The sequence below is a fragment of the Chrysemys picta genome, chromosome 1 (assembly GCF_011386835.1).
Source record: "Chrysemys picta bellii isolate R12L10 chromosome 1, ASM1138683v2, whole genome shotgun sequence".
In the NCBI taxonomy this organism is placed as follows: Eukaryota; Metazoa; Chordata; order Testudines; family Emydidae; genus Chrysemys; species Chrysemys picta.
Genome location: NC_088791.1, coordinates 108,896,978 through 108,916,457, shown reverse-complemented (window position 1 = coordinate 108,916,457; position 19,480 = coordinate 108,896,978). Strand labels below are relative to the sequence as shown.

At 47.7% G+C, this 19,480-nt stretch overlaps 1 protein-coding gene across 11 annotated transcripts in view; it reads right to left on the bottom strand.

The window, feature by feature from the left end:
* DENND5B (DENN domain containing 5B) overlaps positions 1-19,480 on the bottom strand; it is a 203,489-nt gene that overhangs the window by 16,149 nt on the left and 167,860 nt on the right. For all 11 annotated transcript variants that reach the window (XM_065566406.1, XM_065566447.1, XM_065566404.1 and 8 more), the window contains 3 exons: positions 13,457-13,585; positions 12,361-12,482; positions 2,614-2,759 (listed from right to left, as the gene is read on the bottom strand). In XM_065566406.1, the coding sequence (XP_065422478.1) occupies positions 2,614-2,759; positions 12,361-12,482; positions 13,457-13,585 (397 nt within the window). The remainder of the gene's footprint in view (positions 1-2,613; positions 2,760-12,360; positions 12,483-13,456; positions 13,586-19,480) is intronic.

The window sequence follows — 19,480 nt, the reverse complement described above, 5'->3', positions numbered from 1 at the left end:
ACATGAGAGTATCTTTACACCCACAAGTAATCCCATTGAACTCAATGGGACTACTCACAAGAAGAAGTGTTTTTCGGAACAGTGCTTTAGATGTTAACAGAGACTTGCCCTGTTAAATACATTATTCATCTAAGTGTCTTATAGCCAATGTGGACAAGCATTTGTGAGCACTGCAGAAGAGGTGGGGTCTTTACAAGGGATCTGAGTGATGAGGGATAAAAGGTCTGGCATACTGGGAGATCATTGTGTTTACGGAGGGATGATCCGTGTCTCTTTCATTCCAGAGCATCTTTGCTGACACAAGACAAAGTACTACATCACCATTCATTCCTGTCCAGGGCCTGTTCCTCCATTAAGCCTAGTCTGGTCATGTCCCCACGTAGGATATCTCAGGCCTTGTCTACACTACAGGGGAAATTCGATCTAAGCTACACAATTTGTTATGTGAATAGCGTAACTCAAATTGGTGTAGCTTAGATCTACTTACCACAGGGTTCACACTATGCGGTTGACGGGAGACGCTCTCCCGTAAACTCCCTCTACTCTTCTCGATCTGGTGGAGTACAGGAGTCGGCGGGAGAGGGATCGGCAGTTGATTTAGCAGGTCTTCACTAGACCTACTAAATCGACTGCGGATGTATCAATCGCTGCTCATTAATCCCTCCATAAGTGTAGACAAGCCCTCAGTATCTAGTCAGTGGTTGGCCTCTAGGTCAGACTGACCTTGATTGTGGTTGCATTATTTTCTTTGGCATCCTATCATTTGTCTGTCTTTTGCAGTGTCCCCACCATCATAAATCTTGTTGCTGGAGTCAATCCAGTATCCTCATTTCACATTCTACTCTCTTTTTAACATAACTGGTCTTAAAAAAATCATTCCACTTCACACCTTCAATCTTCCATTTCTACTGCCTCCAGCCTTCTGATGTTTGTTTCATTCAATGCAGCTGCTTCCAGAACGGAGTAATAATGTTAGTAGGCCGGTATGATAAATTTTCATTTTGGTACCAAATGCAATGTTTTTATCAGTCCATAATTGTCAATTGATTGATGAAATCAAGTATTAATTATGTCTGATGCTATGAAGTTATGAAATTGTTGGATCAGAGAATGTTTCTATGGGTATGTCTGCACTGTACCAGGAGATGTAATTTCCAGCTGTACACACACTGGCTTTGAGTGAGTCAGTATACTACAAACAGCAGTGTAGCAGCAGTGGCATGGGCTAGCTGCCTGAGTACACACCTAGGGTATCAGAAGGGATTGTACTTGGGCAGTTAGCCCAAGCTGCCACTTGTGCCAGAGCTACCTGAACTGCAACTCCTCCAACTGCAGTGCAGAAGTACCCTAACGTGGCTGCAGAATGCACTGCTTGCTGACATGGGTTGCAGCACATACTTACCAGACCAGGGACAAAGAAGAGTCATTAACTGTAATGACTGTGCTCTGGATTTAATGCGCTTTCTCCAACTTGTCTTCAAGAAAGGAGAAGCGGAGTGTGTGGAAAATCCCCAAACAGAACAAAGGGAGAGAGCAAGGATTTAAAAAGGACTCTCGGAAGGCAAAAGGGGGAAGGCTTTTGGAGGGACAGGAAGCTTTGGCAGGAGTGTGGAAGAGATGAGCAGGCTTTCTTAGCAGGGGGGTTGGTTTAACTGTGGCCTAACCATGGTCAGGGAAAGCCAGATGGGCTGGAAAGACTCATGAACTCCAGGGGAAGGATTCTAGACACCCCAGGTGACTCTGCTCAAGTCCAAAAGAACTCTCCAGAGTGGTGAGGAACCAGAGGCAGAGAAATCTATACAGGGGTATATTATTTTGTATAGATTCTGTGCATAGTGTGTGTGTGTGTGTGTGGCGTCGTCGTCGTTCACGGTTGTGTACCCCTGAAGAGGTAAACTGTAAACTAGCAGACCTTCACCTTTGGTGAGATTCTGGGGAACGTACAAGAGCTGCTGTTAGGCTTGGGGAGATGGCACTAGTTTCAGGACCTAGGAAACTGGACTGCGGAGTCCCCACTGCCAAGAGGAATGTCAGACACAAGGTGTATGACTGAAGCACATGCCTAGAAGCCCCCTGCCATGCACATTGCCTAAACTTTGCCCTGCCCCAGCAGGCTAAGGACATGCGGGATTCAGCATTTTGATCCCCCACAACAGTCTTGAGTGTCCAGCACGGGGAGCTCAAATAGATCTGGGGCAGCAGGGAGACAAGCTCAAAGATGGAAGAGAGGGTAAGAGTGGCATAGTGAGGCTGTTGTCACTGGCAGAGCAAAGGGAAAGCAGGGAACAGTAAGAAATGTCATGAGGGATGTAGGTTGAGAGGAGTTGTACAGAGCTATTCAGATGAGGACAGGAAGTATAAATTAGACACGGTGGGTAAACAAAAGCCAGTGAAAAAGTTCCGACAGGAGAGTGACATGTTCTGTCCATCAGTGAGGACAGTAACTTTACAAGCACTAGCTTTCTGCTTTTTATTTAAAATCTACAGTGACCTTGAACACTCGAACGCTATTTAAAGAGTTGTGCTCTGAACACAAAATAAAAACTAGCAAAATAAATGTTCTGGTGGTAGTGCTCAATACGGACTACTGAAAAAAGAAGAGAGGGCACTCACCTCAAATGTCATTTCTAGAAGATTTTTAGGAATCTGCATTACTCCTGTATCTCCTAGTTCTCCTGAAACACAAATCCATGGGTTTGATGTGGTGATTGCATTGCTTAGTTTTTTGATAGGGATTATCACAGTCCTGTATGGAATCACTAAAATGAGAAAAAACAGAAACAAACCAGAATTAAAGCTGCATTTTTTAAAACGTAGTTTACACAATATAGTAGAATTAGGACTTTGCTCTTGTGCTGTATCTCAGTAGCATTACAAGTAAAAATCCTTCTCAATAACTGAAGGTAAATGAGACAATTCTAAAAGTATCCGGCATGCAGTATTTGCACCAACTATGAAAACAGATACTCTGAGCAGAAAAGAAAGAGGTCATGAAGCCATTTCAAGTCTAGATAGCTCAGTTATAGACAGAAAAAGAATAATTATGTTAAAATAAAGCTGATCTGCAAAGCAGCTTTTGGGTGGTTTCAACACAGGCACCAATTATTACTTGTCCGTAAGAGCAGCCTCAAGTACCAGTTCCTTAAGTCTCTGCCATTGCAAACAAAATGATCTCATAGATCTGCACATTGAGAAGAGACCAGGAGCATTTTGCCCTTCAAATTTAAACAATGTCCTTTGGGTTTTTTTGCTGTTCTCTTGCAACATTTGGAGTTAATATACTCAAATGAAGACCTGCCAACATTTTTCAATGGTTATATGTGCCAAACATGATGCATAAGCTAGTAAGTCAGACACTATGAAAATGGACCCCAATATAAAATTGAGATCGTTTCCCACATATAAAGTCAGAGAATGAGATGGGGAGGCATTCCCTTACTTGTGCATAAACAATATATTTGAGATTGATCTGAATAACCACCAGGTGTTGCTGTTGTACCACAATGAAAACTAGGAGCATTCACCTTGCAGTTCAAAGCAATAAAGGACTTCAGAAAATGCCTGCTTCATCCCATCTCCATTTTAAAAGTGGAACATTATAATTCGAATACATCATTATACCCCTACGTATCAGAATACTGGCAAAGCTGCTAATATGGGGTTGTCAGACTGAAGACACAGATTTGGAGCTTTCATCCTCTAGCTGAGTGGAAATATTATGAAGCAGACTCTCAGTGGACACTCTTCTCTCAGCACCACTTAAAATACATGGGAATCTCAGTAGGGCTTGATGCTTAATGCATAGTTGAGTGAGAAAAACAGGGCTGGCCACTCGTCCCAACTTGAACTGGACAGAGTGGAATCACACTCGTTTGTACTGCAAGAGTTGCTTTCCTGATGTTTTGCAAGCCTGCCATTTCCTTTGATTAAGGAAATCATCCCTTTTTACTGGTGCATGCATCATCTCAATATTGTACACACAATGCCACAAATTCACTCTTGCGTCCCAGAGGAGTAAGTTGCCAACACTGATGGCCCAGAAAACAAGATACAGTAAAACCTCCATGGACACTGCACTCTTTTTCTTAATGAAAGCTTAATCACTCATTTCCTTAATGAAAGCTTAAGAAGAGGAAAAGTTAAAAGATAAGCCCAAACTTTACCTAGTCAAAGACTCACTTTACTTCACCTTCTAAAGAAATACGGATGTGAAAATAAAGAGACCAAGGTCAACACAGCAACCTAATGGTAGCACTCCTCACTGTTAGGGAGGGGAAAACAAGTTCATGTCTAGGTTTTGGCCCATTGTTACTCCTTGAGTATATAGGAGAGGAGGAAGAAGAGGGGAAAAAGACGGTTACTCACCGTTGTAACTGTTGTTCTTCGAGATGTGTTGCTCATATCCATTCCATTAGGTGTGTGTGCGCGCCGCGTGCACGATCGTCGGAAAATTTTCTACCCTAGCAACACCGGCGGGTCGGCTGTGGAGCCCCCTAGAGTGGCGCCTTCATGGCGCTGAATATATACCCCAGCCGACCCGGCGCCCCCTCAGTTCCTTCTTGCCGGCTACTCCGACAGTGGGGAAGGGGGACGGGTTTGGAATGGATATGAGCAACACATCTCAAAGAACAACAGTTATAACGGTGAGTAACCGTCTTTTCTTCTTGGAGTGCTTGCTCATATCCATTCCATTAGGTGACTCCCAAGCCCAACTTAGGTGGTGGGGTCGGAGTGAGACATTGCTGTGTGCAAAACCGCTGATCCGAATGCAGCATCGTCCCTGGACTGCTGCACTAGTGCATAGTGAGCTGTAAATGTGTGGACTGATGACCAAACCGCAGCTCTACAAATGTCCTGGATCGGAACTTGCGCCAGGAAAGCCGTCGAGGAAGCTTGGGCCCTCGTGGAGTGAGCGGTGAGGTGCGGTGCTGAGACACCTGCCAGGTCATAGCAAGTCCGGATGCAAGACGTAATCCAGGAGGATAGGCGTTGTGAGGAGACCTGTGAGCCTTTCATTCGGTCGGCCACCGCAACAAAGAGTTGCGTCGTCTTTCTAAATTGCCTTGTGCGGTCAATATAGAAGGCCAGGGCCCTGCGTACGTCCAGAGAATGCAAACGTTGATCCTGGCGAGTAGCATGTGGTTTAGGATGAAAGACCGGGAGAAATATATCCTGGTTGATATGAAATGGAGAAACCACCTTAGGGAGAAAGGCAGGATGTGGACGAAGCTGCACTTTATCCTTGTGGAAAACTGTATAAGGGGGCTCGGATGTAAGCGCCCTGAGTTCAGAAACGCGCCTTGCTGAGGTGATGGCTACGAGGAAGGCTGTCTTCCAGGATAGGTACAAAAGTGAACAGGTGGCCAGTGGCTCGAATGGAGGACCTGTGAGCTTGGAGAGAACCAGGTTGAGGTCCCACGTCGGAACGGGCTGACGTTGTTGTGGGTACATCCGGTCTAAGCCCTTGAGGAATCTAACGACCATCGGGTTAGAGAATACCGAGGACGCGAGTTCTCCTGGGTGAAAGGCTGATATAGCGGCCAGGTGAACTCTAATTGAAGATATCGCCAACCCTTGCTGTTTTAGGGAGAGGAGATATTCCAATATGAGAGGAATAGGTGCCTGTAACGGGGACGTGGCTCGTTGTTCGCACCAACAGGAGAACCGCTTCCACTTGGCCAAGTATGTGGTCCGTGTTGAAGGCTTTCTACTGCTCAGCAGAATCTGTTGGACCGAGAGTGAGCATTGTTGCTCTGCATGGGTGAACCATGGAGCAGCCACGCCGTGAGGTGAAGAGATTGCAGGTCGGGGTGACGCAGCCGGCCGTGGTCCTGAGAGATGAGATCCGGACATAATGGAAGCGGGATCGGTGTCTGAACCGAGAGCTCTAACAGCGTGGTGTACCAATGTTGTCTCGGCCACGCTGGAGTGACCAGAATTACCTGTGCCTGGTCTCTGCGCAATTTGAGCAGTACCTTGTGGACCAGAGGAAACGGAGGGAAGGCATAAAACAGGTGGTCTTTCCAGGGAAGGAGAAACGCATCCGAGAGGGAGCCCGGAGCTCGACCTTGCAGGGAGCAGAACACGTGGCACTTCCTGTTTTCTCGAGATGCAAACAGGTCTATCTGGGGAAATCCCCACTTCTGGAAGACTGAATGTATGATGTCCGGACGGATAGACCACTCGTGCGTCTGAAAGGACCTGCTGAGTCGGTCCGCTAAAGTGTTCTGGACTCCAGGGAGGAACGATGCCGTGAGATGGTTTGAGTGGGCGATGCAGAAGTCCCACAGGCGAATGGCCTCTTGGCATAGAATTGACGAACGTGCTCCTCCTTGCTTGTTGATGTAAAACATGGCCGTGGTGTTGTCGATGAGAACTAACACACAGCGGCCACGTAGGAGATTGAGAAATGCCTGGCACGCCAGGCGCACCGCCATCAGTTCCCGAACATTGATGTGCAGGGCTAGCTGGGATGCAGTCCACAGGCCCTGGGTATGGTGTTCGTTGAGATGGGCGCCCCAACCCAGAGATTAAGCGTCTGTGACCAGGTGCAGAGAGGGTTGTGGGGCGTGAAATGGCATCCCCTCGCAAACCACATTGTGATCTAGCCACCAGGTGAGGGAGGTCAGGACCGAGTTCGGGACCGTGACCACCATGTTCAGGCTGTCCCGATGTGGGCGGTATATCGACGACACCCAGGTTTGGAGTGGGCGAAGCCGAAGTCTGGCATGCCTGGTTACGTACGTGCAGGAAGCCATGTGACCCAGCAGGGTGAGGCACGACCTCACCGTGGTAGTTGGGAAGGCCTTGAGCCCTTGAATGAGGCCCGTGATGGTACAAAAGCGGTTGTCTGGCAGGATGGCTTGTGCGCGTCTGGAGTCTAGGACTGCGCCGATGAATTCTATTCTCTGGGTAGGTTCTAGAGTGGATTTGTCCTTGTTGAGTAGGATGCCCAACTCGTTGAATGTGTGCACTATTATGTGGATGTGAGCTCGAACTTGCTCTTTGGTGCGACCGCGTACCAGCCAGTCGTCTAGGTACGGGAACACCTGTATCCCTTGCCGACGAAGGTACGCTGCCACGACAGCCATACATTTCGTGAACACTCTTGGGGCCGAGGATAGGCCGAAGGGAAGGACTGCAAATTGATAGTGCGCTTTGCTTACTACGAATCGCAGGAAGAGTCTGTGAGGCGGGTAAATTGCGATGTGAAAGTATGCGTCTTTCATGTCGAGGGCGGCGAACCAGTCTCCAGGATCGAGGGAAGGGATAATGGCCCCCAGAAAGACCATGCGGAACTTCAACTTTACTACGAATTTGTTGAGTCCGCGCAAGTCCAAGATGGGTCGCAGACCTCCTTTGGACTTGGGAATGAGGAAGTAACGGGAATAAAATCCCTTGCCCCTTAACTCTACTGGAACCTCCTCTATGGCCCCCATAGCAAGGAGCGTGGAAACCTCCTGTATAAGAAGTTGCTCGTGAGAAGGGTCCCTGAAGAGGGACGGGGAAGGGGGGTGGGAGGGGGGGGATTGAAGAAAACTGGATAGCGTATCCCCTCTCCACCGTGCGAAGGACCCAACGGTCCGAGGTTATAAGGGACCAAACACGGTGGAAGTGGGAGAGGCGATCCCGAAAGGAGGGGGCTGGATCCTGGGGGATGACTGGGGCGCCGTCCTCGACCGCACCTTCAAAAGTTCTGCCTGGGGCCTGCGGGTGGCCTTGGTGGCCCTTGGTTCTGACCGGGTTGAGGGCCGGTCCACCTCCGTCTACCACCTCGCCCTCGCCTCCGGGTCGAGTCCCGTCTCTGACGAGGTGGGGGGGGGTAGAAGCGCTGAGGCTGAGGCCTAAATGGCATGCGCTGAGGACCCGCAACATGCATCCCCAGGGAGCGCATGATTGTCCTGGAGTCCTTGAGGCTCTGCAGGCGAGAGTCCGTCTTCTCTGAGAACAACCCCTGTCCTTCAAAGGGCAAATCCTGCAGGGTTTGTTGCAATTCCGGGGGCAAACCCGAAACTTGGAGCCAGGAGGTCCTTCGCATAGCGATGCCCGAAGCCAGGGTTCTCGCAGCCGAGTCCGCTATGTCCAAGGAGGCCTGTAAGGAGGTCCGAGCCACCTTCTTACCCTCCTCTACCAAGGCCCCAAACTCCTCCCTGGACTCTTGGGGAACCAATTCCTTGAACTTCCCCATAGAGTTCCAGGAGTTAAAGTTGTAGCAGCTCAGGAGCGCCTGCTGGTTAGCCGCTCTAAGTTGCAGCCCTCCGGCTGAATAAACTTTACGGCCAAACAAATCGAGGCGCTTAGCCTCCTTCGATTTGGGCACTGCGGCCTGTTGACCGTGGCGCTCCCTTGCATTCACTGATGACACCACCAGTGAACACGGCTGGGGATGGGTATACAAGTACTCGTAGTCTTTGGAGGGGACAAAGTACTTTCTTTCCACCCCTCTCGCTGTGGGTGGGATGGAGGCAGGAGTTTGCCATATCGTATTTGCATTAGCCTGGATCGTGCGGATCAGGGGTAGCGCCACTCTTGATGGGGCATCCGCCGCGAGGATATTTACAATGGGGTCCTGCACCTCCACTATCTCCTCCGCCTGCAGGTCCATATTACGGGCCACCCTACGTAGGAGGTCCTGATGAGCCCGAAGATCTATTGGGGGTGGACCTGTGCACGACGTGCCCGCCACTGCCTCATCCGGAGAGGAAGAGGAAGATGCCTCCGGTGGTAAAGGATCCAAGGGAGGGTCCTGGTCTCCCTGCTCCTGGGCCGGAGCATCACCTGCCCTTGGGTCCAGGACGTCAGGTGGTGCGGACACGGAAGCCTCCATGCCCCCTGGCGGAGGCCGAGAGATGGTGGACTCTGGGGCCCTTCTATCGGAGTGACCTGAGCGAGAGGTCGAAGTTATTGGAGCCCCTTGCGCCTGATGGTACGCCCACGGGGTCCAGAACGACCAGTGAGACGGGCCATGAGCAGGGTCCTCTGCTACCTCCTGCCAATGGCCTATGTCCTGCTCCTCGGCTTGCCCCTGAGGGGGGTATGCCGATCTCGATAAGTCCTCAGAGGAGCGAGACACCGATCTCGATGGCCATGGCGGTGCCGAGTGCGCCGAGACGAATCCCGTGGGATGCGGTGCCGCACGGTGCCGGTCCGGAGATGTTCTATCTCCACGCGGTGCCGGCGATCGGTGCCGGGATCGCGATCGGTGCCGATGACCTCGCCGGTGCCGGGAGTCGGATCTGAACCTGGACGATGACCTGGAGTAGGCCCGGTGCCGGGAGCGGCCTCTCGACGTCGAGCGTCGATCGTGTCGGTGCCGAGAACTACGTCTCGATGTTGATCGGTGCCGACGATCATAGCGGTGCCGAGACGTAGAGCGGTGCCGCGACGATGATCTTGGCCGCGAGTACGACCGGTGCCGAGGTGATATCCGGCGCCGGGACTGCGAGCGGCGTGGGGACCTGCTTCGGGACCTGGACCGGTGCCGTGGTTCCAGCCCCTGCGATGGAGGGCGCATCAAGGCAGGTTTCCCCCTAGATTGGACCGGACAAGTCAACGGTGCCGGCGGTGCCGGTGGTTGGGGCGGTGCCGGCTCCGTGAGAGCGATCAAGTCTCTCGCCGTCGCGAAGGTCTCTGGGGTCGACGGGAGGCACTGTATCACCGCCGGTCGCGGTGGTGACCCTGTCTGCACCGGACTCAACGGCCTCGGAGCCGGAGTCGACGGTGCTGGAGGCACCTGTTTCCGGTGCTCCACAGGCGGACGCGGCTCTACCCCCGGCACTGGGGGAGCCGGCGTCTTCGGCACAGAGGTCCCCGTCTTATGGGATTTTTTATGTCCCGGGGATAATGAACGGCGCCGAGGCACTTGCTGTGATTGCGGTGCCGACGAGGTCCGGTGCCGTGGAGGCTTGTCCGACGCCACTCGCGTGGTCGGAATGGTCGGTGCCGCCGGGGCACTGCGCACCGAGGTGTTAGGTGCCGGGGCCTGACGTGCTGATGGAGCGTCCGGGCTAAGTGCCGCCTCCATAAGGAGTTGCTGGAGCCGAAAGTCCCGCTCCTTCTTGGTCCTCGGTCTGAAGGCCTTACAGATCTTGCACTTATCTGTTTGATGGGACTCTCCCAGGCACTTCAGACACGAGTCGTGCGGGTCGCTCGTTGGCATAGGCTTAGCGCAGGAGGCGCACTGCTTGAAGCCGGGAGCCTTGGGCATGAGCCCGGCCACGCGGCCGGGGGAAAAAGGGGGAGACAACCCCCTTAATCCCCTTGAACTATATAACAACTATTAACAAGTGAAAAACCAACTATTTAACTATAAACAACTAGAACTATAACTATAACGGTGAATGACTGAATAAGCTAGGGAGAGTGGAGAACAGCTACGCCGCGCTCCACCGTTCCAACGACCGTCAGGGGCGGTAAGAAGGAACTGAGGGGGCGCCGGGTCGGCTGGGGTATATATTCAGCGCCATGAAGGCGCCACTCTAGGGGGCTCCACAGCCGACCCGCCGGTGTTGCTAGGGTAGAAAATTTTCCGACGATCGTGCACGCGGCACGCACACACACCTAATGGAATGGATATGAGCAAGCACTCGAAGAAGAACAAGCCTTTCAGTCATGTGGGGAGGGATAAGGAAAGAGAAGGGGAAGGGTACTGGTCACACTGGTGGCCAAAGGGACAATTCCATTGGCCCCCAAAGCAGACATGCTCTACAAAATAGTTTCCACCACACAGAGTGACCTTGCACATAAAATGCATGCGAGGTCACACTATGCAGAGGATGCCATTTTGATTCTGTACGTGGTCTGCAGAGGTGCTGCACAACTGCACATGCAGTCCATGTCAGTGAAAATGTTGAAACAGCTTGGTGGGTTAAAAGTCCATGTGGCTGACAGGTGTGAACTCACCCTTCAGTTAACGTAACTATAAACGTAAGCCCATAGGCGCCGACTCTGTGGGTGCTCCGGGGCACCCACAGAAGAAAAACAGTACTTGGCACCCACCAGCCAGAGCTGATCAGCAGCTACTGCCGATCAGCTGTTTGGTGACTGGGGGAGGCACTTGGGGGAGGGCGGAGAGCAGTGAGTGGCAGGCGGGCAGGGCCTCAAGGGACAAGTTGGAACAAGAGCAGGAAGAGGCGGAGTGAGGGCAGGGCCTTGGGGAAGAGGGAAGAGGCGAGGTGAGGACAGGGACTCAGGGAAGGGGCAGAGATGAGGTGGAGTTTCGGGGAGGGGGCAGAGTGGGGGCTGAGCAAACCCAGGGAAAAATAAAAAACTCAGTGCCTATGCTTAAGCCCCACTTAAGACAAAAGGTGTGTGTATGTGAACCCACCCAGGAGTTTTTGGGTTGAGTGGGATAGCTCAGTGGTTTGAGCATTGGCCTGCTAAACCCAGGGTTGTGAGTTCAAAGTTAGGGAACTGGGGTAAAAATCTGTCTGGGGATTGGTCCTGCTTTGAGCAGGGGGTTGGACTAGATGACCTCCTGAGGTCCCTTCCAACCCTGATATTCTATGATTTGTGTAGGTGTGTTCGAGCGAGTGAGAAAGAACACACAGAAACCAAGGCGACAGACAAAAACAGAGGGAGAAGCAGAAGAAAACTGGCAAGAAAAACCAAGCAGGAGCCTTTAAGCACAGCGTGACCCTGCAAAAAGCTAGAGAACTTTTGGGTCTGGCGTTGGCTACAGAGTCTTGGGAGCTGTAAGCTAAGAAAACGCTTCTTCTGTTCTTGTCTCCTCCTTCATTCAGAGACACATGACTTCTAACACTCCTCGTAAGTAACCAAAACTGCATGGAAGAAATACCTGAATATCTCCAATTTCTACTTTCAAATGGAACATCCCCAAAGCCCCAAACTTCAATTAGCTGCTTGGGTCAAAAGGGGCAACAACACAGTGTACACAAAGAGACACGAAGTGCCTCATCCTTCAAAGCGTGCTCTTAACATGCCCCAAGGAGTCCTATCTGTTTCTCAGAGGCTACAAGGATGGTGTACATATAGTGGAGAAATATGGGGGAGCCTTGAGATGTGGAGGACTTTTCTGGGTTAAAAAAAGAAGATGAAGGGCTACACAATTCTGAGATATAGAAATTGTACTAGGACACTTAAATGCTAGAATATTATCTGAATGCTACTCTCCTCCACGATCCAATTCTGTTATCCAAAGCACTCACAAGTGATCTTACACTTAGCTGGTTACCCAAAGCAACACCCAGAGGTGCTGATCTCAGTAGCCATGACTGCAGGCTTTTTGGTAAGAGCCCAGATACACTGATCATGCCGCAAAGTGTTGTCTCAGGATCACTCCTCTGTCACCATGACAGTGACTATTTTTCATTCAAGACAAAGTTTGAGTCCCCAACTCACTGATTGTGGTGAAGACACTTGTGAAGCAGAAGTAATCCACAGCATTGAGCGAAAGAAGGTGATAGAGGAACTGCTCTCGTTCTTCTTCACAGCGTAGGAAAGCATAACGCTTATAAAGTTTCCTGTGAGAAACAAAAATATTGCTGTCTCTTTAAAAACAGACACTAAACCAACATTAAAAGGTCTGTGAACCCCCAGAACACCAAACTAAGGGCTAACCTACATATATAGAAAGTATTTTGGGCCAGATCTGCCATTGGTGTAATCTGGCAGAAATCCATTGAAGTCAGTGCAGCTATGTTGATTTAAACCAGCTAAAGCTCTAACTTTACGTATTTAATACCAGTAAATAAACTCCTATACAAAGGCAGATACTTCCAATGGTGATGTGCACCAATTCCAATTTTTATACATATTGTATATACGCTGTATGAAGGGTTAATAAGGGGGGGGGGCAAAGGGGATTCCACCCCCTTTGCAGCTGACACCCAGAGCTCTTCCCTTCCCATTTCAAACTAGTTCAACCACTGACTGTAAATTGACATGTGTGTGAAGTCTGACACGTCAGCATTTGTAAATCCACTGGGGTAATTTGTTTCCAACCAAGACCAAATAGCTAAGACCTCAGCTCACCTTAGTTCAAGTCTGCTAAGATCAATGGACATGAACTAATTCTATTCAAAGGTACAGCCACCCATCTGAGCCTCTCATCCTTCAGGCTTTCCTCAGACCTTCCCTTTTGTGGAGTGGGGAGTGTGTGATGTCCTAATCTTCTCACTGTGTACTCTGATTGGGTTTCTCTGCTCAGGGTCTGCAAGTGGTGCTGCGTGGCTCCCTTTCAATCTTCTAGTTTTGGGAGATATTTGGTCCTCAGCAATCCAAAAATTGACAGGGTCTTGATAGAGGGTGTCAAGTAATAGCCTGTCCCAGACCCATGTAGGAAACACCCTCTCTCTGATTGGTACTAGCTAGCTCCAGTCCCAGACCAGCTGCAGAGGCAGATAGCTTTTCATAAGGCTTAGTTCATAAGGCAACCTTGGAACCCTAATCAGGATACTGTGATAAGGAAGCTTTAAGAACAATAAGTTACCCTTACTTAGCGAGTGCTTGGTTAGAGAGAAGCTGCTTTAGGTGCTGAGACAAAAGCTTCTTTTCAAGAGACAACCTTATCCATGCTCGAGCTCGACCCACATCAGTCTTTATCTCACTCATGTTCTGAATATGCCTGAAATGGGGGGGGAAAAAAAATTAATAAAATAAATCACAAAATCCTGCCCATTTAAAATGGCAGCATCAAATATGGTGCAGAACTTTAATTTAATTTGAAAAAATCCCTGGAAATTAAAACTGCTTGCAAGATACGCAAAAACGCATTTCCCACACCCCGTCCCCCAAATTAGAAAAGTCTTACCAGAACTAAGTAATACAGAGCTCACACGGCTGTCAGCAAATATTAAAAAAAGCTGTTTTTAAAACTGTCTTTGAAAGCTAGCATAGAGACAGGGCCAAACCTTGTTAAGAAAAGTTTTTAAAAAACTTTAAAAACCTATTAGAAAGTCTATAGTACAGTTTTGCAAAGCCACTTAGAAGTGTTTATACTGTGCATTGGCCGTATCTGCATTGACTAGAGGAATGTAGTTAGCACCTTGCTGGTGGGGGAGAGGGGGGGAAGGAAGAAGAAATGTTTGAACACTGTTCTGGCTACCACTAATCTATAGCATACAGACTAAGGTAATAATACACTTCAAAAAAGAAATACAGTAACGTTGGGAAACCCAGTTATGCAACAGCAGCTCCCTTGACAGCATTAACAAATATGGTATGTTTTGGGAGCTACCATCTGAACTCCTAAACTATGATATAGTCTAAAAGCAGGTCTAGTTGAACAGTGTTAAAATGCCAGTTGCCACTGACAGTCCCATTGTAGCTATCACTGGTGGTGGCAATGATGGGAAATTTAAGAAAGAGGCCTACAGGAGACAAAGCCAACAGAGATTTGATGTGTTCCAGGAGCACTGAACACATGACTCGGACCTACCTACGCTGTTAGACCTTACCAGTGTTAACCTTGCCAGGAGACTATTGTGTTATAACGGAGTCTTCTGACAAAAATAGTTTTCACCAGTGCAGTTGGTATCTAAAATGCTAGTTTTCCCCCAGATATTTACACGAATACCCCTTCACACTTCCAGAGAAGTATAAAAAGGGCCTTGCGTAAATGACAGTCAAGCCCAGTAGGTTTTCCACATGTCTGTTTGTAAGAAAGCAGAGCTATTCTGAACAGTTTTTTAAAAAAAAACTTCCCATGTTCCAACTTGGAAAGAATACTAGAGGCTGCAAATCTTAAAATACATGCAGCTTTAGAACAGAAAAAGACTGGCATGGCAGATTGTTGCCTTTAAAAAAAAAAATAACTACAAGGAAAAATGAATAATGGTTTTCAGTGCATGGAAAAAGTGGCTGCAAACTTGTTAATTTTCACTCAATTTGCATGTTAAGTGCACAGGCAATTCACAATGTTCCATCCCTTTGTGTAAGTCTCTAAGCTTCCACCACGACTGAAGTGAGCTTTGTTAACACCTGCTTTCTAACTCACATAACATCCTTGAAGGCCCCACGTGCTCTACAAAATGTCCCATGTTAGGAAATGTGACATTTACTCCAAAAAATTGTTTGATGAAGTTGTGCTGCAACTGCTGCTTATTATGCTGACTAGTATAGTTTCATTATTACCTTGTATTCTGCCCCTGCAGTCCCCCCGTCCCCCAAATCAGGGTTGTAAGCTCTTCAGGGAAGGGACTGTGTTATGTTTGTACAATGTCTAGCATAATAGGGCTGGGGCTTGTAGGTGCTGCCACAACACAAACAAAAAATAATAATGCCGTGTGACTGCAAAACCCAATAAGCTGAAACCTTTAAAAAAAAAAAAATATATATATTTATTTTTTTTTAAAGAAAATTTCCCAACATCATGTTATGAAATGTGAACAGGTCTAAAGAGGGACAAGATTAAGGGCCTGTCTAAACAGAGAAGGCTGCAGAGGCTGCTTAGTGAAAACGCTACCTACACCAAGGGGATGGCTTCTCTCATCGGCATAGGTACTCCATCTCCCCCAAGAGATGGTACCTATGTTGGCTGGTGAATCCCTCCTGTCAACATAGCACTGTCTACAGCAAGAGTTAGGTTGGTGTAACTGCATCACTCAGGGGTGTGGATTTTCTACCCCTGAGCAATGTATTTATACCAGCATAAGTTACTAGCATAGACCAAGGGTACATCTACACTACAGGGGGGAGTCGATTTAAGATACGCAAATTCAGCTACGTGAATAGTGTAGCTGAATTCGACGTATCGCAGCCGACTTACCCCGCTGTGAGGACGGCGGCAAAATCGACTTCTGCGGCTTTCTGTCGACGGCGCTTACTCCCACCTCTGCTGGTGGAGTAAGAGCGTCGATTGGGGGATCGATTGTCGCGTCCCGTCGGGAGGTCGATCCCCGAGAGGTCGATTTCTACCCGCCAATTCAGGCGGGTAGTGTAGACCTAGCCCAAGTCTAAATGTACTAAGTTTTTACAGTCTGATTAATTATAACTCCCCGCCTGTCTGCAAAAGTGAACTACAGTTACATATATGTTCTTGTCCTTTTATTACCACATTCACGGCTTCCCTCTTTCAACACTGACTTGTATCAATTGAATCACTGCAGAGAAACCTGTTCTGGAACTAGTAAGCACCGTGTGAAGCAAACCCCTTCCTTGGATCAGACTGACAGCTAGCAGTTAGTACTTCCAACACGGATAACTGGGCATGTAATCAGAAGTCCTTGAGAAATAGGATGCACACATTACTCCTCCACAGCATGTTGAGGCGCACACTGCTGTTATTTAAAGTCCTTTGAGATGAGAAGATCAAAGCACAGAATCTTTTTTGTTTTGTTTTCAGTGCTCACTTTAAATTGCCTCTAATATGAAACACTAAATAGAATATATTTTTTTCCTAAGAGAAAATTCAAATAGAGATGTACCTAAACCTTAATTTATTTTCCTTGTGTACCTCATAGCTGTCTGTTTCTGATACAGAACCAGACATCTGCTCAGGGATTTGCATAGATTGCACACTTGAAAAACATACAGCCTACCTAAAATATAAAAAGGCTCAGTAATCAATATCGGTGTTAACAGAAGCAAACTGTAATAAGTAAAACAGAACATTCGTGGACTTTGCTGCCAATTTATTTCATTTGCACCTGTGGGAATCTGACTAGCTCTTACAATTTATTAAAATCAGTTAAAAATCAGGGGTATATGTATGGCATTGCCCAGCATAAATACTTATTCCCATTATTGTCAGAAGAACACTGAACAGAAGATTTACTGTGGAGATATTGGTAAAGGCTTCTAACCTATTCAGTAACATTTCAGAAACAAAAGCTACCCTTTTACACTAATTTTGGTTTACTATAAATCAACTGGTGGTAGTGGTACAGCCTATACCCCCCAACTCAGATGGGGTCTTATAGTGGGCTAGGTGCTGTACACGCAGTGAGAGACTCCTTCCCCTGAAGAACTTACAGTCTAAGCAGACAAAAGAAAGGGTGGGAAGGGATAGAGGGGCGAACAGAGGTGAAGAGACTTGCCCAAGGTATCACAGTAGGGCAGCGGCAGAGCTGGGAAAAGAGACCACAGTTCCTGACTCTCAATCCAGCAGCCTATCCTTTAGAGACCACCCCTACCACATACTTAGACCATGTTCTATATATCAGGCAAGAATGGTGTACAGGTTTTTTGTAAAGCGAAATACATTTGTAAATTGCTTTTTGCTTTTGTCTCCCTATTCTGTTTAAAGCACAACTTTGTGCCAGGGAGGCAGTGGGCACAATATTGGACATGTGCAATAACCATCACCTTGTTAAAAGTGATAGAAAGCGAGGCTGAATCATTGTAAGGTGTTTACATAACTGTATAACTACCAAAACAGGCAATACTTAGGGCACTGCTTAAATCTATTTCCCATTAGTAGACTTAGGCCAGGGCTACACTACAGACCTCTATCAGTATGACTATGTTGCTCAGTGGTGTGAAAAATCCACACCCGAGTGATGGGAGTTATACCGACCAACCCCCCCTGTATAGACAGAACTATGTAGATGGCAGAGCTTCTCCTGTTGACATAGCTACTGCCTCTTGGGGAGTTGGATTAACAGTGTCGACGGGAGAAGCTCTCCCATCAGCATAGCAGTGTCTTCACTGAAGTGAACCCCTGTATGTGAAGACAAACCCTTAGTGCCACATGACATTCAGTAGCACTTCAACAATTATCCATCCTTCTGATGTCAGCATAAACCTTTGTGTGTAGTTAAGCCATTCATCACATCTTCACTCCTCCCACCGTAAGGGAGGTAAGCATGCCGGAGGGTTATGTACGTTAGATTAAATTTATCATCCAGACTTTAGCATGTGGTATGACTAGGTATGTTTGTGTATATTCATGGGTGTACAGAAGTTGAAGAGGGCATTTTGCTTCAATTATTTTCCCCATGGAGTAGGAAGTGAACACATGATTCAAGCAGCATAGCTAGGACATGCTTTCATTAGTCAACTCTGCCACCGTTTGGAAAACACAAATCATGCACGCAGTGTTAACCGGACTGCCTCCTATGCCTGAAATAACCTGCCTAGTCTTGTACAACAAGCAAACTTCCATTTCAAGTCTCTTGTACTTCAACCCATTCTAATAGTCATTGACTCCTTCCATGTTTGTCTAAATTTAGCTCTGTTAAGTTGGCAAACATATGTCAGCATCCATACTGTGACAGACAAACATCACATGTTGATAAAAAACAAGTAACCTCATTACTTTATATTGTGTAGGTCTACCTCCCGTTAAGTGTTCCCACTCCTTTATCTATCATCTTATTTCTATGTGGCATATCAAGTTGTCTAACTTGGAACATAAGCCCCTCTACACAGGCACCATCTTTTTTTCTTTTGCTTGTAAAGCATCATACCCAACAAATGTACTGTAAATATTCCCTGCCCTCTAACGTTACAGTATTGAAACATGAGAGACAAGGTGGGGGAGGTAATAACAGAAGTTGGTCCAATAAAAGACATTACTTCACTCACCTTGTCTCCATGGCTACAACAACACTGCATACAAGTAATGAAACAAGTTAACTATGTACTGTAGGTAAGATGAAATGTGTTATTTTGACTCAACTACATGATCTCATCACTGGAATGTATTCTCAATAGCAACATGAATTACCAGGTGACTACTACCTGTTTTTGCCAGATAAATGCAGTTAGCTAATACCCAACTACGTCTTGCTTTTAGATGGACAGGGAAACACTCTGCAAGACACTTCGGTTTTCTTCTTCTATCTGTAAATTGGTGGCAGCCCTCCAGGAAAGCCATCATCATGTCATCTTTTTATCCTCTTTGCTACTGTACTTTTCTGACACCAACACTCTCACTGAAGTCAACTGAAACATCAAAAGGTTGGTTTGAACTAGCAGTAAGTCAGAACAGTCCATGATACCCCAAATGAAAACATTCCCTTATGAGGAACTGCCTGGCACAGTCACCTCAACCTCCAAACTTTCTTGTCCCCTACAGGCTTTCAAACTTGACTACATGAGTGAGACCCACTGGAGTACAGCAAGACAGTAAATGAAGTCAATCACTCAGTATCTTTATGTTATATCATCTCCACTTCAATTTCTAAGTTCCTTAAGTTTCCTTCCATCACAAACTCCCCCCCACCACAAACGGTAGTAACTAGCAACTTCGTTGACAGTGTCTTCAGAGAAGCCAAAGACTGAATGAGCCATGGAGACAACACTACCCTCTCATCTGCAGAGGGGATTTCTCTGGATCTGAAGCTATTGTTGAAGTGTTCACAGTTAACGCCCAACATGTACACGAACACAGGGTATGTAAACTCTTCATCTGTGAAAGAGCCCTGGAGACTGAAGCCCTTTAGTCGCAGAATAGGTACAGTGTAGACAGCAAGCGCGGAAGCTGCTAAGCTGTACCTCCACATGGGCTATGTCAGTGTGCCTGAACTCTGGTCTGGTGGGAGCACATCCACATTTGAGATGGTAGAAGTCTGTGGCC